This window comes from Phodopus roborovskii, unplaced genomic scaffold (genome assembly GCF_943737965.1).
Source record: "Phodopus roborovskii unplaced genomic scaffold, PHOROB, whole genome shotgun sequence".
NCBI lineage: Eukaryota > Metazoa > Chordata > Mammalia > Rodentia > Cricetidae > Phodopus > Phodopus roborovskii.
Genome location: NW_026126418.1, coordinates 45,140,029 through 45,163,591, shown reverse-complemented (window position 1 = coordinate 45,163,591; position 23,563 = coordinate 45,140,029). Strand labels below are relative to the sequence as shown.

Genomic DNA, 23,563 nt, shown 5'->3' with positions numbered 1-23,563 from the left:
TTAGAGAAAGAAATTTAACCTATCTGCCATATTTCTTAGTGACAGAATGGCCACAGAAGAATATAGCTTCTGGTCATTGTCAGAAATGAAAGGTTTTTATGGGTTAGACTGCATCTCAAAACACAGAATGGGAATTATGTTTCTATTTTCATCATTTTTTTGAGGCAGGTATGCTATGTACCTAAGGATGACCTTGAGCTTCTGATCCTCCTGTCTCCAATTCAAGTGCTCAGATTATAGGCATGTGCCATCATACCTGTTTTTGGTGATGTTTGGGATCGAACCCAGGACTCTATAGATGCCACTCAAGCCTTATTCCAGTGCTGTTGCATCCCCAGCCCACAAAGCAACATAGATTTTGTTGTTGTTTGGTTTTGGTTTTCACAGAGAATTATAGCTTGGATATATCATATTGGAAAGCACTTCCTTGGTGATTTACCACTGGTATACAAGGATTGGCTTTACAACTATTTAAATCTGCATTATTTCATCAAAGGAGATTACATATTGTATGTAAAGAGTGGTCAGCTTTTCAGCCTTCCCATGTTTTCCAATAGGCAACATGGAGCCTTGTGGAAGGTAAACAACTGATGTTCCCAAGGTCGTACTCTATTCAAAGCTGAGTTAAGAATAAAATCCTGAGCTACAGCTCCTGGTCCTCGGTCCTTTTGCTATGCTGTAATATGGCTATTTTTTCCTGTTATGTAATACGTGCTAATCTGATTTTCTTTCTCTTCTTTTCAGCTGAAGCTCTGAATCAGCTAATCTTGATAATTACTAGGACAGGAAGACTGCAAACGGCTCTGTAATCAGAGAAGCTCCCTGCTATGAGAGATGTTCTATTAGAAGCGTGTCCCAAATGCTGGAACTCCACATCTGTTCTGCTTTTCACACCCCCTCAAGTTCCTGTGGCTCTCTTTCATTTCCTGGGGGAGCTTAAATGTCCCGACCGGCCTCCTGACCACTGCCTTTGCATTGCCCTTTGGTGCACTGCTATTTGGAGGCTCCCATTAACGTCTTTCTGAACCACTGCATGTGCAGTCTGTCCCATGGTAGCCACCTTGACCTTCACTTTCAGTTTGCCTTTTGGTTGTTTGACCTCGTGACCTTGAGCTCAGGTTTTGCTACATCCTGAGTTTCACACTCAACTGTTAAGTGCTGAGATACCCCCAAAACTATGTGATGATGACCCAGGATGTAGAAAGGATAAAGAGCACCGATGACTCCAGCAACAGGCTCCAATTCCAACTTCTTCTTCCATAGGAATTGTTCCTCAGCCCTAGGGACTTCCTTAGTGTCCACTTGATCCAGTTATGTAACAGGGGTTTCCGGATAGAAATACAGCTCTTTATAGTTTAGATTTTCCTTTGCAGATTACCAGGATTTTTACTGTTTTCTTTTTGGCACTGATACAGTAATCTTTAAAAAACATAGTTTTAATCTCTTGGTGTAACTCATAAAATAAGAAGACTGAGCTCATTATCTCAAATGTTCTTCCCAGTTCTGCAGTTACATAATTGTAGGAAAGTCTAGAGCACATTTTCATATGTAGCAATGGTGAGTTCCTTGGAACATTCCAGGCAGCTCTATATAATTGTGGATTGTCTTTTGCAGCCCCAGTCACAGTAAGTAGACTCCTTTCTTATTAAAATAATGGCTTTCTCCTCCTGGGTCAAAATATTAAGTCACAGCAGCTGCCAGTATCATTTCATGCACACAGTGAGCAATCGGTTGCCATAAAATCCTCTGTGAGATCTTTAACTAGGAAGCCATCAAAGGAACACACTGGAAAACTGGAGGTTTAAGTATGAAAGTAAGAGTTTAAACTACGTTACAGAAATCATTTTATCCATTTGTAGATATAAATATTAAATGGCAACATTCGGTGTGAAAGACCCTGGCTGTGATATCACTTTTCCGAATGTATTACAGAAGGTGCTTTCCCTATTCACCGTCTCCGTCTCAAACCTCTCAAACCCCTCCCTTACCTTTCTCTGTCTTTCACGGACTGTTCAGCCATTAATGCCTTGAGTTCTTCTAGACGCTGCACATCTCTCAGTTCCATTTCTTGCCACTTCTGTTGTTTCTCGGCCCAGTATTTCCTTATCTGTTGTATAAATGTTACACCAAATTAAAGTTAACATTAGATAAAATGGAGGGGTAAATAACCAGTTGCTCATATAGCAAAGATCGGATTGGAATGGCATTTTTTTTTTTTTTTTTGGATTGGGTTTTAGAACTGCCTATAAAATATTGGCAACAGAAAAATAAAATTAATGAAAATGTAAAGGCACAAGTCTGTGGAAAGCTCACAGCTTAACCGATTCTGAGGTGGAAATGTAATGTGTGCTGAGTGCTGAGACCTAGCTTTTAATCCATGGTTGGAATCATTGACTCTCAGGGAACCACAAAAAAAAAAAAAAAAAAAAAAAAAAAAAAAGCATGTTACTGCCTACTGCCTCTGAAGAATATAACCTACCTGTTATCCAGGAGTATTTTTATCCTCTTATGGTAATGCAGTCTTTAAAAAATATAGCATTAAAAACTATTTTTACCGTAAAAGCACAGGTTTATTTATGCTAATGGACAGCAGGATGTTGAGAGTTTTATGGTCCCCGGGAAGTGGCAGGAGATGGGTGGGAGGAAGGAGGCAAAGAAAAAATTAACACGGTTGTGGTAAAGCGAAATCTCGACCTATGTGGTAAAATAAAGGTCGTGCTTCTTGGGTTCACAAAAGTGGAGAGCAGTGCTCTTCCTGAGCTGGCTTTGCTTCTCTCAATGGAAGCAAGCTCTAAGTGTTATTTGCAGGGAGCCAAACCATTTCAGGGTTCCATTGTGTGCTCAGACAACTCAAGTCAATAAAAGCCCCTCTACTCTAGGCTGTCATACTGCTGGCTCAAGACATTGGGTTTTGATAGTGAAAGACAGAGTGGCACCTCAGTAGGGACAGGCATCAGTCTGCAGGGTGACTGGCTAGCCTCACCTTAGCTTCCCAGTTTGGTATGGAAAGTGAAGTGGTTTCCCTGGGGCCCTAGTGGCATGGTCTCTGCCCTGGGAGCCTCTTGAAAGGCACCAGAAGCTTCTGGCCACAGCTAGAGCAATGCTGCAGCTGCAAGGGAATGTGGTGTAAGGTAGTACCCAACCAACAAGACTCAAGTTGGAGTTTAAAGAGAGAAACCAGAAAGATGCCAACAACAAAGATGGAGGGAGAGGGAGGAGATGGCCCGGGGGGGGGGTGCAGTAGTATAGTCCTTGTGATAAATGCCAGAAAAACCCAAGTGCCAGGCAGGATAATAGTTATATCATCTCCATTATGAGTATAAGTGACCTTTATACTTCTCTGCATTATCTTGGGGTTTTGTTTTGCTTTGTAATAAATGCCTCTCATTATCAAGGTGGTGGGTGCTGCTACTTCAAAACCAAGTTTGAAAAAGCACACATTTGAGATGTAAGAGAACGTCCCCCTGGGTTGACCCCCATGACTTGTGCTTACTCTTGGCGTTGGCCTGGAAGAGCAGAGCTCCTCCTGCCGACAGGCTGCTGAAGCGCTCTGATCTCCCACACTACTTGGTCCTTTGCTGTGTGCAGATCAGAGAGTATGATGTCACCCTTCCCTCCCTTCATTCTTCCTTTCTTCCCTCCATGCTTCTACTCTTCCTTCTCTTCCACTTGCCCTTGTCCTCTCCTCCCACCTCTCCTCTCTTCTTCCTTTCTTCTTCCTCCCCCTTCTCACTCATTTACAGTGCTTAAGCCTGACCAGGGCCCGGGAAACTCAGTGTCTCAATCTGAAAGTTTGCTCCCAGCTTCCCACTTCAGAGCACCCTTCCTGCTGTAACTGGAATCCTTGGAAGACACGCCCACTCTCTGACACAGCATTCTGGGGGTGATTTTCATTTGTTACTATGACGCCAAGAACACTCTCATATCTTCCTCACAAGCAATTCCTATTTTCCACTTTCATATTGTCTGAATATAGCACCCTCTGCCTGTTCTTGTCCAGGTCACCGCTAGGTCCTCGTCAAGAATTCAGACACCCTCAGAGTCATAACCTCTGCCTCTACACATTTGAATTTCCATTCAACCTGTTATTCTGACAGTTACAAGACTTCTAAAGAACTGTGTCCTGCTTCAGCATTTAATTATCATTGGTGTTCTATCCCTAAAATCTTAAATTATATGGAAATAGACTCTTTGAGAAGAACTGGCTCCTGAGTTCTAGCTCAGCAAAGTTGTTTGGACCTCAACATGAAGCTTTGCTAGCTAGTCTATCCTCTCCCTCTCATGATTGCCAAACATGTGATTTAATAATCTTAGTACTTCCGAGTGTCTTCTAGAACATAGCCTGTACTTAATAACCATTTGATTAGTGATGCAACTGTATGAACAAGTACCAGATTCATGGCTTTGGTGGGAACTTCAGTGACAATTATTTTTTTAATGAATTCTTGGCCAGTAGTTCCCAATGTCTCAACAGCATTCTATGTTCCGCTCTTTACCTACCTGGATTTCCCACTTTTCACAGGACACATGGAAGCTCTAACCTTCCTTAATATCCCACAATGGAGAGGAAGATCTGCCCTTCCTTCAGTGGCCATAAGTATATGCTCCAGAGACTCAGAGAGACCCTTATCCCTGGTGCTGTTTTCCATCCTTAAATCTCCCTACTCCACCATCTGCCCCTCTTTACATTCCACATCAATTCTCTGTGCTGCTTCTTTCTCTGCAATACAATTAAACACATATCTGTCCAGTTAAAATTTTAAGGAAGGCTATTTTTAAACTACTAAGATGGCAGAGCATTTCAAGGTTCTTTTTCATTAAAGCAGCTGAGGCATTTACTGCTTTCCATGTTTGCATCAATGTTATTCCTCGCTCACAGCATTCTTACCTCTGCCTTCTACAGGGGAGAGACTTATCAAGCAACAGGGAAAGGCAGAGCAATTCTAGGCCAGTCATAAATCCAAATATATCAGTAATGATCCAGGCAAACTTCTTGCCTTCACTGATGACTTACAAGGGATCAGATCAAACAATCCTTTCCATTTTTCATCAATAATTGATATATCCATATGTTCTATTAACCTTTATGTCTATTGTTAAAACATTATTGGCTTTGGCACTCATTTGTCCAATAAATATTTATTAAGGACATGCCTGGAGCCATCCATATACTATACTATTTATTAACTTAGGATATGGTATTTATAGCAATTATCATAAAATTAGGACTTAGTAGAGGAGAGACACAGTAAAGAAATAAATGAATGAACAAGTCATTACATATCTTGTTAATTCCTAAAGGGGAAATAAGTAGGGTGATAATTCAGAATAATTTGGGTGGCTTTATCAGATGGCATTTTCAGATGCTTTCAACAGGACATTAGAAGGAAAGATTGAAAGATGAGCACGAGACAGTCATGGAGGAGCTAGAGACCAGAGGATGAGGAAGCTGTGGGCTCAATAGTATTGGCCAGGAAAGAACTCCTGTGTTCTGGGAATTGGGAGCAGACTGAATTAGAATTGGCAGGTAAATCTAGGAGACTACAATTGGTAGATAAGCCAATATAAGAAGCCAAACTGGAAAGCTTCTGGGGAGGGGGGTCTAGATGAATAAAACAGGACTCAGAAATGAGGAGTTTCAATCAAGCAGTGGCAAGGTCTGACTCTGGATGTAAAAGGATGGCTCTGCCTGTTAAATGGAGAATGGAGAGCAGAGAAGTAAGGAGATCAAATAGAAATGTAAGGCAACAATGGTCACTTGGACTAAGAGCTGGAGTGTAGTGTAGGAGTGAGGCATGCTTGGGTGTAGAATCAGCATATTTGTTGAGGAGTTTTTGCATATTCAAGGCCTGGAATAAAGAGCAAGCAATGAGTCCTAGCATTTTGCTTTAGCAACTGTGAGATTGAAGCAAAGTAACTAGGATGAAAGAGTGGGTCCATTACGGGCTTGGAAAAGAAGGACAAGCAGAAGGTGAATTTTGAGCATGTTTATCTTGATATGCCTAGAACACCTCCAAGTGGAGACAACAGGCATCTGGAGGTGTGAACTGCTGTAGGGAAAACTCAGACTTGGAGGCCCAAATTATGCATCTATTTGCTGGAAAATATTTGATATCCAAGACTACGGAGAAAAAAATGCCTCTCTCCTTGATTCTTTTACATGGCACTTTCCAGGATTGTTTCTGGCCTATGGGAGCCTTTGCTATATGCCTGGGATTGTGCTGCCCTGGCTTTTTGATTGGGAAACCTGGCTTGGCACCTTTCTCTTCCCCTAGATATGGCAAGCTGTACCCAATAAAGCAGTATTTGTTTTCTTGGCATTACGTTTCCTATATGAACCTTCATCATTTAGCATTGTATTCCTAGTAGCTTATCTCATGTCTGACATATACTAGAGTTTAGATGGTCAGTGTTAGATGAGTGGACACTTATCCTGGTCTTTGGCCCAAGAATAACAGTTGTGGATGGGAACGGGGCCAGTGGTTTTATTTGTAGGATGGGGGAAGTCTGAACTAAGTACTTCCCCAAGAATAGTTCCATTCACTTCTCATCAGTTAATAGGAGCAGAAAGTGTGGATCAAGAATTATTGTCTCTGCAAGCTTCAAATCAAAATCCTGGCTAAGGACGTTTAACTAGACCTTTGAGATATTTGCTGAGACACACAACCTAAATGCACTGAGTTTTAGACTTCTTGTGTAATCTTTAAAACATTCCAGTGATGGCTGTTCAGACAGTTAATATAAGTGATAAATTGAATGCCAAGTTCTTACTTGGACATGGAAGTTTCTACCAAAATAAAACAAGTTCTCACTGTCTTGTTCTCTTCCTGTGAGTGCCAATTTAACCTGGATGCAGATCCACAGTCCCACATCTGTCATTTTAGTAGACCCACACCAGGGGAAATAGTCTCTGCATAGATTTATGTACCCAAATGTAATACTATTTTTTCCTAAAACACTTAGATCATTTTTATGTCCTATCTTCCCTTAGCAATCTCCAAGACAATTTGTTTCTTATTAACAACCCGACTAGAAAACATGGTGTTTATGCTCCAAGGATACATCAGCGTTTACCCTAAAACAAACTTAGACGAGTGTCAAACAGCCATGAAATCCACCATGAAATAAGACTTTCTTACATACAGATAGAAAGCAGAAGCTTAGAAGGAAGGCATTATCATAGGAAAAGAGCTGGCCTCTAATTTCAAGCTATCTGTATGATATTGAATCTTTAAACAAACAGACTTCTGCACCGTGTTCCTGAGTTATCATCTCCAGAAATGTAGTAACTTTGCAGCAGGAGGTCATAATACTTAACCAGACACACAGATGATGGGATACACAAAGGTTAAAATATCCAGACTCTTTCCCATCAAAGCATTAAGACAAGGCAAACTGATTTCATCTTCTGGTGTCTAATTTACTTAGATAGCTCCTTTCAACTTACAGCCATCCTGTCTCCTTTTGACCTGCAAAATGCAGCTCCATATAAAAATGTAACATTATCATATATAAAAACCTGTCTTGATATCATAATAAACATATCCACTTTTTACTTTAATTTTTTCTGTTAATTTAACAACTATAATAGTACAACTGCCTCTGCATTGTCACATAATTTATGACCTTCTGGAAGGCAATGGACATTTCTTACACAGGGGCATTTTTGTATCAGCATCATCTTTCAGGAGGAAAATGGAAGAGATTCATTGTACCAGGCTTTCTTTTTCTTTTGGGCCACCAAACAGCTCCCAAATCATGACACAGAGATTTCTTATTAGTTATGAACGCTCAGCCTTATCTTATGCCTGTCCCATTAGCTCTTATGGCTTAAATTAACCTGTTTCTCTTCATCTACATCTGTCCTTCCTTCCTTCTTCCTCCCCTTCTTTTCTTCCTCCCTCTCTCCCTTCCTCCCTCCCTCTCTCTCCCCCTTCTTCCCTTCCTTTCTTTCCGTATGTCCTATTTTCACTGCTTCTCCTGTCTGGCTGATGGCTACCTGGCTTCTGGCCCCAGGCATCTCCCTCTTTTTCTCCCTATTTATCTCCTCCTTCTTCTCTACAGAGCCTAGATTCCTCCTCCTATTTACTCTCTCTGCCCACTAGCCCCATCTATTCCTCTCCTGCCTAACTCTTGCCCATTCAGCTTTTTATTAGACCATTCCGGTGCATTAGGCAGGCAAAATAAAATAAATACAACACATCTTTACATAATTAAACAAATACAGCACAAATAAATGTAACACACCTTTATATCATTGAACAAATGTGACATAAACAAATGCAACACAATTTTATATAATTAAAGTAATAGTCCACAACATAAACAAGTGTAACACATCGTCACAAACTTAAAACAATATTCCACAACAACTCATCTACTAAACTGATGCAATGAAATATAATGCAGTCAGGGAGCATTGAAGAAAATGCTTTTCTGGGTTTTGCTCATATAAATTCCAATATATCTGAAAGGGATAGTGTTATACAACTATAGACAAGATTAATACCTTATACAGTATCTTGTCATTGAGCTCAATACAAGCCCTTACCAATCACTGACCTGATTTATAATGTCATGGGGAGGTATTAAATCCCAAGACTATGCATACCTGATACTTCTCTGAGTCAGGTTGTTTGGGAGAGCCAAATCAAGCTATTTTATGTGAGAGATGAACACTTCGCCACTCTTACTCTCAAAATCTTCCAGTCAATGTTATCTCTCCTATACTTTGTGATTCAACTCAAGACTGGCTTAAATTTCTGAATATAAAAAAAACTAGCATAGGGTTGGAGAGATAGATGGCCCAGCAGTTAAGACTACTTGCTGCTCTTAACAGAGGATCCCAGTTTACTTGTGAACATTATCATGCCAAGTGGCTCATGACCACCTATAACTGGTGCCAGGGCATCTGACATCCTCTTCTGGATTCCCCAGGAACCTGTGTTCACCCATGTACAAGTCCACACACAAACACATACATATACACCCTATCAAAATGAAATTTAAATTTTAAAGGGGTTTTGGTGATTAATTTGCAAGACATTCATTGTGCAAAACTCTCCAATAAGTAAGGAAACCAAAGCCAGATCTTTGGTATGCAAATGAGGAAGCCAATTTTACAACTACACTGCCTGGTTATTTGAACTTCATGGATCTCTTTCAGGCCAGAATTAAAATTGCTCATATTTCTGATAAGCTCCCTTACCCTAAACTTAACTATTTCAGACATTCAGCTACAATCATCCCTGGCTAGTAAGAAAATAAATTGTCATACATTTTCCCCTGAATAATAGTATGAGATAACAATACAGAAGCAGGACCAATGGACAAGGGCAATTGCCACCTATTCTGATGACCTCCGCTTCACATGATGGGAGGAGTGAACCAGTTCCCATAAGTTGTCATCTGACCTCTACATGTGTGCCACAGAATGCATGCGACCTATACATGTGTGCTATGGAATACATGTGTGCATATATGTATACACACATAAATAATTATAAATTTTTTAGTAATTAGAAAACTTGCAGAGACGTTCATTACTAAGAAATAAGCTTTTAAAGTGTAACAAGCAAGGAACTTGACAAAGCTCTATATATAGATATGCCCACTACAGTCTTAAAAGAATGAAAAGAATTGCAACAAGGGAAATATCCCAAATTGTTAGATTGTCAAAGAACTATTTGATAAAACACTGCACAAGCAATAAAAAACCTAATAGGAAAAGGGGGAAATACACAAATATTGACAAATAGGGGGAAATAATCTAAAATAATACATTTATGTATGTAGTAATGTTTAAGACCATTACTGTTAAATCTTTATTTTGGGGGTGATGCAATTTGGGAGTTTTTCAAAGTATTTTATATGCTTTTCCATATTTTTACAACAGATGTAACATACTTTGTTAATTATAAAAATTTACTTTTTAAATTTAGGCAAAGAAAGTGCATCCAAGAAGTGTGGCTATTATTCATCCATGAATTTTTCAAACTATCTTCTTTTATCAAGACCAATGACAACATACTATATAAAGTATTGATCTTGTCTATAGTTGAGTAGCACTATCCCTATGTGCCACTTTGCGAAAGACATCATGTTCACGTTCTTTAGAAACACTTCATGGAATCATGATTTAATTTTATGTCATGTACTTTTAAAATGATTTATACAAAACTTTTATTAAAAATGCTGCCTATAGGATAGGTCATTCTTCCTTTCAATATATGTTCAAACTCCTGATATACTTTTATGATGTCCATAAGTATCAAATGGGAACTAAGTGCTCTTATTTTTAAACTGAGTTCAATTACAAAAATCTCTCTTTACTTTTAGTTTGCTTATATAACTGTATTCCTGTCCCTTTGATTTCTTTTCTCTTATTCTCTTACTGATTTCTCATATCAGTGATTCTTACTAATAACATATGGCCCCCAAAATAGGGTAAACAAACAGATGCACCAAAAGGAAAGTTGAAGGGAAAAGGGAGAGTTGAAAGGCAGACAGTTAGAAGTTGAGCAGCACTGAGCCACTCTGCCAGGTAGACCAGAGACAGCATGGTGGGAGGGGCAGCAGACAGGAGCAGAGACTTTAGGTAGGAAGAATGATAGTCAAGCGCAACACAACAGGGCAAGTCACCATCCTGCTTCGTTCCAGTCTCCCATCTTACAGTTTTGCTAAATGCAGCCAGAAGCCAGAAGCCAAGGAAGACACAGGACGATACAAGAGCCACTGAGTGAAGGGCAGAGATATTAATGTCCTTGGCTACAAGCATTTAAAAGTAGTTGATACTGACATGCATGCAGAAGTAAGATTTTAGGCTGTACTCGCTTTGGTCACTTGTGTGAGCACTCCTTCATAGCATAGCTTCCCACGCAAATTGGCAATAAGCTGCTTTCTGTTGTGATATATCCTATGTCCATATAATAGAATGAGCCAAGAAAGTGTTCTGCGATAAACACGTTAGTTATCTCACTCTTAACTGAAATGCCAGGTAGATTTAAAAATAACTGTCATGCTTCTTTAGGAGAAACGTCTGTTTTCCAGATGGGCAATATTACATAATGATGGCGTCGAATGTTGACATTGCTGAAATGAATTTGCCTATAATCTTGTGTAATTTCTCTTTTCACCATTCATTAGGAAGGGAGTTAATATACAAAGGATGTTGTATTTCAAGACCTGAAGTGTCAGGGAGAGTAAAAGGTAATCAGGCTTCAGAGTCATTCAATCATGACTTCTTAGAGCTCAGGTGCTTTTTTGTGAACATTTAATCAGAACATTTTATTTTACAACTGAGAGGGCAAAATCCTATAACACCTGCATAATGTGCCCAAGGTCAACCAATGTATTGTGGCCTCTGGGTATGTCATGGCTTCCTCTCGGCTTTAACATTAAGGCATATACTGTGGAAAGCTAAGTATGCAGCAAACATATTCATTCAGCCCATATCCTATGAGTACCTGGCACCAGGCACTAGAGATAAAGAAATGAAAATCAACAAAATAAATTCCCATTTCTTATGAGTGTACATTCTAGAAAACTAGGTGAAGGTAGTATTTAAGATATATATGCTGGCGGTGATAAATGCTGATGAAAAACTAGGACAGGATGATAGATGACAATGGGAAAGAGGGTTATGAAGGATGTCCTCACCAGCATGAAGTTTGTTTGGGTTCTTCACTGAACTGAGAAGTAGGTTCTGCAGACATCTTGGAGGAGGGGGAAGAGGGCTCTAGGCACAGGGAGATACCAGCACCAAAAAAAAAAAAAAAAAAAAAAAAAAAGCTGGGAGAAAGATGCTAGGATGCTCGTGGAGGAAGCAGCTAGTTACAGCTGGAGCAGAAGCAGATGGGAAGGGGTGGGTGGGATATGAGATCCAGCATACACTGGAATAGTGCAGGGAGGAAGTTCAGGTGGGACCTTTGACACTGGCAGACTTTGAATTTTATTTCAAATGGATGGGAGCTCCATTGGTGAGTTTTTGGCAGGGGAATGGTACAATTCGAAGTGAGCCTTACAAAGATCAGCATGGCTGCTTTGTATAAAAGAATGTGGAGGTGGACCATTGAGATAGGGGCGGAGGGAATAGAGAAGCCAACTAGGAGACTGGGAGGCTGATGCAATGCTTCTAATTAATTTTAAAGACAGAGCTTCTATGTATGAAAGAATGTATGAAGGGAATACGAATCAACAATGACCCCAAGACTGTTGGGCTGATCACTAGGAAAGCTGATTCCATCTGTGTTGAGAACAGGAAGGAAAGGACAGGGTTATGTCTAGAGGGAAAGACAGAACTACAGCTTTGGCATTTAGATTTGAGATAGTTGAATATGTAAGTGTAGACTTCAAAAGAACTATTAATCAGTACTACTCAGCGCATAAATGATGTGGTTTTATTAAGTTAGTTGAGATCCATTATATAATACACAAATTTAGAGCACTAAGCCCACGGTACAGTACAAAGTTTAGGAAATAGAAAAATGAGGAAGATCCACCCAAGTTTACTAAGAATAGAGAACCACTGTGGTACTCTGAGAACTAAATCTGATCATTTTCCAAAGACAAGGCTCTAATCAGTTCTGTCATAATAGTTCCAGAAAGATGAGAAGAGTTGACCACTGGGATTAGTCATGGAACATGGAGGCCAAGCACAATCATGGCAAGTGCAGCGTTGCTAAGTTGAAGGCTGCAATGGTTCAAGAACACAGGAGTAAAGAAAAAAGGTGTTCCACATCATTAATCATCAGAGAAATGCAGAATACAGTAACTCTGCAAATGACCTCACTTCAGCTGGAATGAGTACTATGAAAATGGAAAAGGGGACAAGTGATGGAGAGGATTACAGAAAAGTGAATATTTGCATTCGGTGAGCAGGCAAATCTTGGAGGACTGTATGGAGGGTCTTTTAAGAAGTAACAAAGAACCATCCATAATCCATCAAACCTAACATTGAGGATATAGCCAAAAAAATTATAGTATGTTGAAGAGACAGCTTACATATTTACTAAAGCACTATTTACATCAGTGAAGAAATGGAAACAGCCCACGTGCCCATCAACTTATGAACAGTAAAAAAAAAAAAAAAATAAGAACTCTTGTTAACCGTGGTACTCTAGGTCATCATTACATTACTCAAGGCACGGCAGGAAGTCAAACAGCACATGATCTCACCCATGTGGAAGTGAAAACTGTTGATCTCACAGAAGTTGTGAGAACAGTGGTTACTATAGGCTGGGGTGCATAGGACAAGGAAAAGGTAACCAGAGAGTGCTAAACCACAGCTAGAGAGGCATAAGACATTTTTGTGTGTTGTCTGTTACACAGTAGGGCTGACTACAGACAATTTAACTGTGTGTTTTAAAAAAATGCTTGAGGAAAAAAATTTAAAAGCTTCACCATAAAAAAAAGATAACTGCTACTCTGATTTAAGCACCATACAATGTACACATGTACCAAAATATCACACAGTCTAAGATAAATATGTGTTTTTTTAATGTGCTAAAGAAAATTCAGAAATGGTAATTGGATACAATTTAAGAACAGAATTGGAGGGGGAAATCTGGACACTGAGGTCAGGCTATGGAATGATGGTATTGTCTGAAGAGGGTTGGGGCCAAGAAGATATTGTTAAATGGAAGATATTATGGTATGCAATTTGAAATATCTAGAAGATGGAGAAGGTGGAACAAAAACTGAAAAAAAGATGGATAGGAAAGGTGATGAGATGAGATTCAATGCACAAATAATAGGAGTGGCCTTAGACACTTCAGCTTTATGAAAAGAGGGGTGACAGAGTCATGGGTATAGATTCTGATGGGTTGGTAAGTTTGATCTTAGAAATCTGTGGACACTCTCTTGGGAAAATAATGTCCCTATGTTAAAAAGAAAAGTGCAGTCATGGCAAGTTTGTTCATCTTCCTTAACCACTTCAAAACATGATACTAAAGATGAAATGAAAATGGTATGCTTTTAAAATCACCTTGTAACATAATCTTATCATGATTATCAGATTTTATATGGAGCCTTTAATTACAGTGCCTCATTAACTCATAAAAATCATAACTATTAAGAATAGAAACAGTCATCGTCAATTTTGGGCACCTTTAAAATATAAAAACAACTATATTGCATCAAATAGGTACTAATAAGGGTTTTACTGTTACCTATTTCCTATCTGCTACACAGTTTTGTGTGAACAGGGTAGAAATTGAAAGAAAATAACCCCAAATCCAAGACTTTGCATGGAGGCTTCTTGAAACTGAGATTTCTCAAAATGGATTAATCTAAAAATTAATAACAAATAGCAATCATAACGAGGATAGCACAAACAGTACAGTGGCATTTAAATAATAAACCTATCTAGGGCCAAATCCTAATCATACCACTTTACAGCTCTGTGACTTTAGGGAAATTATGTAACTTCTATAGTCAGTTACAAAGTGAGGATCACATGATTATCTGTCCCTCAGAGTTGTTAAGAAGAATAAATGAATACAGGTACTACCCTGAACATTGCAAACTATTCATTACATCAGATCATTATGAATAATCAAGACTTAGCAGAAAACATAGCCAATCATGGCACCTGGAGTAAATTCTTAAGTTTTCCTTTCTCAAGCTGCTAAGTGGAAAATCTTTTGTTAAAATTATATCATCATAAAAGACAGTAAGGTCCCTTGCTGGGTGGTGGTGGCAGCACATGCCTTTAATCCCAATGGAGGTAGAGGCAGGCAGATCTCTGAGTCTGAGGCCATCCTGATCTACAGAGTGAGTTTCAGGACAGCCAAGGCTACACAGAGAAGCTCTGTCTCTGAAGTTAGAGGATAGATAAGATATAGATAGATAGATAGATAGATAGATAGATAGATAGATAGATAGATAAATCCTCCCATCATGTTTATTCTTCTTAGAAAGAAGCTGTAGAGTCTGTAGAGATGCCTCAGTGGTTAAGACTGCTTGTTGCTTAAGTTTGGCCCCCAATGGCTGGTAACTAGCTCTAGGGCATCTGCTGCAAATATCTGCTGGGGTTACAGGTACACACACCTATGCTTGCATAATAAGCACTGTTACACAATGAGGCATCTCTGAAACCATGAGGTTTTCATTTTAAAAAAGACACAGTTGTAAACAGGCAGGTAAACTTACCATTGGCCATCTCTGGGTGGTCATCCTACAATGCCTGTCACTTGTGGACTTTTCATACTGAGACAGATTTCCACTCATTCAGTCTCACGTAAATAGGGAAGATTCAATCCACTTAATCAGCTTACTTAGGTTCATTTCTGAATTTTAATGACAAACCAAAGAACATTGGGGACATCTTCACATTAGGTGGTTCTTGATTTATTCCTTTCAGTTAATTAAATGTCCTGCTCAACATTAACTTCTTTACCCATCAAATACTATCTAGAGGACAGATATTAAATTTTTATAAGAGAAAGGTAGAATCCCAGATTAATTTTGAGTTCTTTCTGCATAAAATATTTATTATCTTCTCCTTATCTAACCATTGTTAAATGACAATTTATCCATTACATTTCTTTTACTCTGATATTCAAGCTACTTCATCAGTTTCTAAAATTAAAAAGAATAATAATTTTTAAAAAGGGTCTGGAGAAGTAGCTTGGTGGTTAAGCCTACATACAGTTCTTACAGAAGATCCCAGTTAACTCCCAGCACTCATGCTAGGCAGCTCACAACCACCTCTAACTCTATCTCTGGGGGATCTGCTGCCTCTCCAGGCCTTCATGGACACCCACACCTAGGTGGCATTCTCTCTTTCTCCCCTCTGCCATGCACACATACACATATACAAAACTAAAATTTTTTTAAGAATAATAAATGAAACACTCTCTCAAACTGTGAAAAACTCCACACCGCGGAGTTATCAGCTGAGAGGACCAGAGAACAGCCTATGGGAATTGTTCTAGAGGCTGGTCCTCAGCTCCTCAGCTCCAGCAGGACTTAGTTTTGGTGCAGATGGTTCATTTGCAAAGAATCTCTCATGAGAGCAAGGTCAAGTTCTGTGTTTGGAGGGAATCAAAGACATGTTTTCAAGGTCCCCAAACGCTATGGCTATGCTCACACTGTACTGTCTGTTTTCTGAAAACATAAAAGGCGCTGAAAGCCGGTTTTAATCATCTGAAAGTCACCATATTGCTATGCATCAACATAGTGCTTCTGCGTCTTCGTTTCAGCTAGCACAAGTGAAATATTAAATTGGTGGTATTTTCATTTTATTGTAACTGCAGTCCAGTTAGATAACTTTCCCTCCCTCCTCAAAAGTAGCCTTGATCTCTATGTTGCGCAGGTTGGGGGAGAGTGTCAGTCATAATGGGAAAGGACCCCAAGGAAACAGAGGACCCTGGCCAGGATGGGCAGGCACCATCTATGAAGGTCTGTTTTCTGAGCACCACTGTGATTTTCAAAAGGTTCTTTTTCCCACTCCCTAAAGCCTTGTAATCGTCATTACCCTCCTTCCTCAACATCAGAGCACTTCATGGGGATGAGAGGCAATCAGTCACAGGCATTTGAAGGAAATTGCAGAGGACAGTTCCATATCCTGCAGTTCCTGTGGTGCGCAAATGCATGCGATAGCAATTAAGGGCCTAAACTAAAAGAGGAAGATTAATAGGAAAAGAGTTTTCAAGCCCAACTGCAGTCAGCTAGGGCAAAAAGTTTATTTCAAGACATGAACTTTGATCAACTACAGCTAAACTAATAATACTGCTAACATGGGGGCATTCAAACCAGGAAGCAATCAGACCAACAGAGGCCAGGGTATGGGGACACAGAAAGTCACGTCATAATTTGATGACACAAGGCCAATAAATAAAGGAGGAAGCAGTGCAGGCATTGATGAGAACAAAGGCATCTCCTAACACCCTGAATTCAGGGAATCATCAGTACTCCTTAAAGGAGCCAGGAGTTACTCTTAAAATTACACTAGAAATACATGTGTATAGATATTTTTGTGTCTATCACTATGAGCATGTACAACCTATATACACACACATACACAAACACACAGACAGACACACACACACACACACACACACACACACGAGAATCTTATTTGTTGTGTGTGGTCATATTCAAGTTAACTAATTTCGAGCTCAATGTACTTCACCCCATTTTGTGGTTCTTTTTGTTTTTCTTGGTTAACACTTTATCATTCTGATAAACTTTCAAACTCAAATCTTCCTCTATTGCTACTAAGAGCTTCTATTGACATAGCAAGAATTGTATAGTATCTTTGTGACAGGGCAGGCAAACACAGCCTTTTTAAAAAAAAAAAAAAAAAACTACCAGAAGAGGGACCATTTATGTTGGTGCGACCTCTTACAATGGCATGACATTTGCCAGCTGAAGAAATGGGGTGTAAGATACATCACATTGAAAGGTACTTGGTACACAATAAGTGAATGGATGGAGAATCAACCCATCTGGACCACTGGGATTATGTCCTCTGACTAGAAGCCCACATCACTACCCTATATATAAAGCAGATAGGTGGAGAGGATGCAAACACATCACAACACACTCCTACCTGAGGGAGGGCAGCCATGTCAGTGCTCAATGAAAAAAATAAAGGCACTACTTTGAGACACACTACTTTCTTAAAGGAGACCTTGAGATTTCAAAACAGAACCCACAGCAGAAGAAGGCTTATGTGCATAATTTACAATGAAGTCAGCAAGTCATAAAGCTTATGAGAAATGGTGTACATTTTATCTTTTTTTGAACGTGTGCTAATGAGTCTGTATTTTGCAGTTTATTGCCACCTAGACCCAGGGGATGCACTAGTGAATCAATGATCCCGCAGTTCAGAGTGAATCACTGCAGTTAGCTACGTGCTCTATGTTCTGATTCGAATGTTCATCTTACTGGTACTAAAAGCCAGTTGCGCAGCCTCCAGTGTTGATCCAGTAATGCCCCTGTGAGGGGTACTCTCTCACCATCTGAGAACAACCAGGAAGACATAAAAAGGACTGTGCCCATGACCCTGGTTTCTGAATCTGGCCTCTAGTTATTGTTGGTTTATTTCTATTTGAAATGTCAGATTTGATGCCATGGTGTGTTTCTAGCTACCTTTTGCTTTATCAGTCTACTACAACAATATTAATAACAGTAATTACTTTATTATTTACAGAGCTCTGTCACGGTTCCAGTTGTATGCTAGCTGCTTCCCATATTTTGTCTCGACCCTTTCAATATTATACAAATAGATACGAACTCTGAAACTCAGGAGATAACAACAATTTTCTCCATGGTCACACAATTAACAAGTGACACCTCTGAACTTTGGCTAGATCTGAGCAAGGGGGAAAAATGTCATTATGCTCAACACACTTGCCCCCACTTCTAATGGGCTCATTGAGTGTGGGGCCCTTCACATTTGCTACCCAGTTTGCAGTTTGTTGATTTCTCTTTCCACAATGGCTCAACTCATCTTCATCTGGAACTAAATCTCCTTAGACCCACTTCAGTGTCTTTGAATATGTATCCATTTGGGTTCCTTTCTCAATGAGATTGCCAGTGTACCATAGAGTTATAGTCAATATATGATAAAAATAGAAGTGGCTTTGGATTGTTCTTCATCCTTGGTTAAATTATATTTTAGAACCATGGCCTGCCTTGGATAGCAAACTAATACACAATCTTATTAAGGAATGCTCATCTTCTAGTGCTCAAGTAGCTGGAACTCATCCCCTAGCCCCGCAAAAGGTTCAAGGTCAAAATCAAGACATGAGTTCAACTTAGTCTTAAAATGTCACTTGTCTTCAAGAAGAACTTTGCCCTTCTCAGTCTGCAGGCCCCTCTCCAGCCTATCCTCATACAGGGAGATTTAAGGGATCTTTGCTCCTCCTGATCTGGGAAGGAAGTATCTGGGACGCCATGTGCCTGCAAGTGCCAACCTTACCCTCTAATACCTATACTGTTTAATTCAGCCCTCCAGGCTCAGCATTCCACACTCTGAGCTATCCCTGCCCCCTTTTTATGAGTGGTATCCAAGGGTGACAGTTGAGACGCCTTATCATCCTGCTCCTCCCCTGTAGAATTCTGGGCATGTGGTAGCCTCTTTTCATGCTGCCCTATTTCAGACATTGTCTCAAGTCCCTATTGTGCTTCATAGGATTCCCAGGTATTAGACAAAAGACACACACACACACACACACACACACACAGAGAGAGAGAGAGAGAGAGAGAGAGAGAGAGAGAGAGAGAGAGAGAGAGAGGGATCTTAAATAATCCTCTCATTGTTTTTGGTCTGGAAGTAGCTGAGAGACATCACCCTTAAACTTCCCAAGTCTTTCTAATTTCAAAAGACCCAAGCAAGGGAGGGGCTTTTAAATGCTGACCTTTTGCTCTTTCGGCGGCTTCAGTAAAGAATCATAGATCTAGTTCACTACCAGTGCTGTCCATCTAAAGGAAGGCTCTTACTTGCTTGAGTTTTCCTAACCATCAAGTCTGCATTCTTTTTGTTGAACAGCTCCTCAAAAATCTGTCTCCTCCATTTAGCTATAAGCAGAAAAAAGAATCCAGGTAGCACCTTTGGCATCTTGAAAAATTCTCAGATCAATGAAGGAATTCCTTCTCTGTCCTTCTGTAGTATCCCAAGCTCTAGTATCTCCTAATGGCAACTGGCCTTTCTTCTGTTTCTACTTTTGCCGGAGCCTTCACCAGCCATGTCATTAACATCTGCTAATTATACTAATTGTTTGTTGAAGGTAATCCAGTCTTTTTTGTATTAATCAACCTCAAAATGATATCCTCTAAATTCTTCTGGCTTTCCCCGACTTCCAGTTCCAAACCCGCTTCTACGTGCTTGGTGTTCCAGATGCCAAAACCCACTTTAGTGTTTTGTTTTGAAATTACTGTCTAAAAACTTTCCACAGAGTTGGCAGTGTGAAACAAGACTCTTATTAGCTCAGAGTCCTGTAATTCAGAAGCAGGGTTCTCTGCTTTTCAAGTTATAATTCTGAAATCCAAGGCTTGGGCAAAACTGAATTCTTATCTGGGGAAAATTTGCTTCCAACCTCATTTTTGTTTTTGACAGAATTAACTTCCTTATGGTCACAGGACTGTGACTTAGAGCTTTGCATTGCTTCACTGGCTCTGTTCTTCAAGGCTACCCATGTTCCTTGCCTGATGGCTCCCTCAGACTTCTGGCCACCAATGGCAGGTTGTGTCCTTCTTACCCTTCAGATCTCTAGCCACCCTGGGCAACCAACCAGCCCTTTCCTCTACATGGCTCCCGTGACTGGGTCGTTTTGATGATGGCTCTGATTCCCAGTCATCTGTGTTCTTTGAGCTAAGCAAAGCATGGGACGAAACTCCATGTGATTTCCACTTCTGGTGAGGAGGAGCATATAGTAGGTTTGGGAGGGACCTCAGGGCACATCTTTCAAGTGGGCTTGGCCCTACATACTTGCTGGCTTCTCTAAATCCTGATGGCCTTTAAAAAGTATGGTTCACATCTGAAGACTGTAAGCTTTATCAGTATTCTGTGTCCACCTTTTCTTCTACACCCATAGCTTTTTAGATCAGTGTCTCAAAACTTGTTAGTATGTGGTCAAGTTATGTAGTACCTAAAAGAGACTTCAATATTTTTATGAAAGTCTCCCTCCTATGAACCCACTAAGTCCCACACTGGGAGAACAGCTCTGATACGATATAAAGTCTCTGGATGCAACTTCTGGAATCTTCTGAGCAAAAGAACTGTCCCAGCCATCAAACCTGCACTCCATTTTCACTGTCGTAGCTAGATAGCCTATGACCTTTAGTTTTACACTATCTCCTCCCTTGTGGTTGTCTTCAGGGTGCATGTAGTTCTCGCACGTAATTTGTCAGAACACCCAAGTGCCAACATCCCATTGAAGCTGTGACTTTGGCCATTTACTTAATTGATGTCACATGAACCTGAGACTTCACAAAATGGCAGATCCCTCCCTAAAATATCTTTGAGATAAAACTGAAATTTATACATCCACTGGTGGCATCCTGACTTCCCTGGTAATGCCTCCCAATTCAGTTGCTTGCAGGGCTGTGTTAGTTCTCAAAGAACTGCAAAACCCTATACCAGGGAAGAAATATTGAATAACCAGCCTGCTTCCATCTTAGATTTAAGAGTCATCTTATAGTAAAGACAAACTAGCTTTACTGATGAAACCTGTTTCTCAAGGATTGGGCTATGTCCCACCTGTAACTTTAACTGCAAGTTGTTTTGTACTGCCTATTTCAGGAATGACAACTATGTCTTTGCTTTAAAAAAAAAAAAGTGTTTATAACCGTCGTGTAGCCCTACCTTTGTTTCAAAAGGTTATAAAGGTTATATGACTACCTTCTTGTAATTAGCTGTTCTTATGCCCATCTTGTCATGCCCACCTTGCAGTCATGTCTTTGTTTCAGGCACCCGTGTAGGACTAACTTGTTATGCTTATGTTCTTCTCAAGTAACCCCACCTATTTTTCCCACTCAGTCTCCCATTTGGAAACCCCATTTGGAAACAAGGCTACAGAAGCCTTGTATTCCTCACATACAGTGCTGATCTTTCAAACCCCACCTTAGGAATTAAAAAGCTTGCTTTAATTAATTTGGCCATGATGATCTGAGTCAGTGGTCTTCCTTCTCCTTTCTTTGGGACTACATTAAGTCTTTAGTGTATGGGCCTTGATCATACTCTCCATCCTAGGAAAAAGGCTGGAACTACTTTTGCCTTGGAGCCCATGAAGCCATAGACTTAGCATCCCATAACAATGAACCTCCTAAAGTCCTGTGATATAGAGCAACTTTTATGATATTTTCACAGCATCTTAAGAGCCACATACAGTGAGAGGGGTGGTTCAGAGACCAACAGTATATATCAATCATCTAGCACAATAATTTTGTTTCTTACAATAACCCTATGCTCATTCATAGAATTGTGAAAATTACCTATCAGATAATAATTTAACTAATCTCAGTTAATCAACATCTTCCTTGAATCTTGAGATGAAATCACGGAAAGTATGAATATTCTATTCAACTTTAAACCATGGAGAAAAAGTAACCTCAGGTGCTGGCCACCTATAATAGTAAACTTCAGACACAAACTAAAATATTATCTTCGCAAATGAGCCCTGAAAGATAAACTGCAGGGACAAAGCACCAGGAAGAAGGGGGTATCTTGTCCAGACATTCTCCAGTGAAGTCTTACCCATGGCAGAGCTTCTCCATATCATCTGCTGCCTCTTTATGAGTAAAAAGAGTCAGGGGCAAAGCTGCAGGTACCAGAATGGAGGCTAGGGCTAGGAGAGCAGCATGTCTCAGCCGGGGGCATGTTTGCAGGATTATCACCTGTGGAGGATTATCTGCCAAGCTGCTGTAATGCTCTGGAAAAATAAAGTTTGCTTCTAGCATATAAAATAGTTAAGACAAAGAGAATGTAAGTTTGCAATTAACAAAGGTAGCCAGAACTTTTGATAATTGTGTCTGTTGATAACAGAACTCTCCAACTTTAAATATGTAGAAAGGCTGAACAAAATCACACACACACACACACACACACACACACACGCACGCACGCACGCACACACACACACACACACACACACACACACACACGCATGCACGCACGCACGCGTGCGCACACACACAGGTACTGCCCAGGATTGACTAGAAAGATAGACTTCTAAGTCACGATGGAGATGCAGCTGAAATCAAAGAATAGACCCTAAGAAGGGTCTGAGTAACTCACAGCTGGCCCTTCACCTACCTAGGACAGGAAAGAGCAACAGATAGCACATGACTTGGCTAGACATGGAGCAGTGATTATCACACCATGATCACTCTCTAGGAAGTGGCTCCAGGATTCCTTTTGCTTCGGTACCAGAGGATTGAAGGGGTCACTGCAGAATGCTAAGCAAGTGTTACTCATGAGAACTCTGACATTCACACAGGCTCACAGCATAGTGTCACAGGTCCAGACAATAACACAAAAGCTGGTTCTGAGCCAGTAAGATATATATGGTTCTCAGCAGAGGCAAAAACAAGAGCTATCTTCAGAGGTGGTGTCATTGCTGGGTCTCAGTTCAGAAAGGAAGGCGCAATTCATAAAGGAAACTCAAACACCTTCCTTCTTTAACTGTTTGAAATGTCTGCAAAACTGTAGAAACTTCAGGCAACATTCAATACAAATGACCAAGGGAACAAAGTACCTGCAACTCCAAGAGCTGAGTAAGATGAAGCATCCTGTAATTATAAGGCCCAACTATAGATTAATAAATAAACAAATAGAAAAAATAAATAAAAAGTACAAATAAGCATTGTATAAAAGAGAAAACTTCCCAGTGAACATAAGATGTTCAGTCTCAGAAGCAACCATGGTAATACAAATTAAAGCACTAATGAGGTGCTTTTCATAGTTATCAGATTGGCAGAATTCAAAAAGTAATTATAATAACCATATAAAGTTAGAAATCACATAAAATTAAAAATATATTGATCCTACAACATAATCATTTCCCTCTTAGAAGCACCTAGAGAAAGTTATGGTTAGGCTAAAGGACATCTGCAT

The 23,563-nt window shown here is 39.9% G+C and overlaps 1 protein-coding gene across 1 annotated transcript in view; it reads right to left on the bottom strand.

The window, feature by feature from the left end:
- Positions 1 to 23,563, bottom strand: part of Ccdc148 (coiled-coil domain containing 148) — a 173,518-nt gene that overhangs the window by 66,338 nt on the left and 83,617 nt on the right. The window contains exon 11 of the mRNA XM_051184658.1: positions 1,989 to 2,107. Coding sequence (XP_051040615.1) covers positions 1,989 to 2,107 — 119 coding nt within the window. The remainder of the gene's footprint in view (positions 1 to 1,988; positions 2,108 to 23,563) is intronic.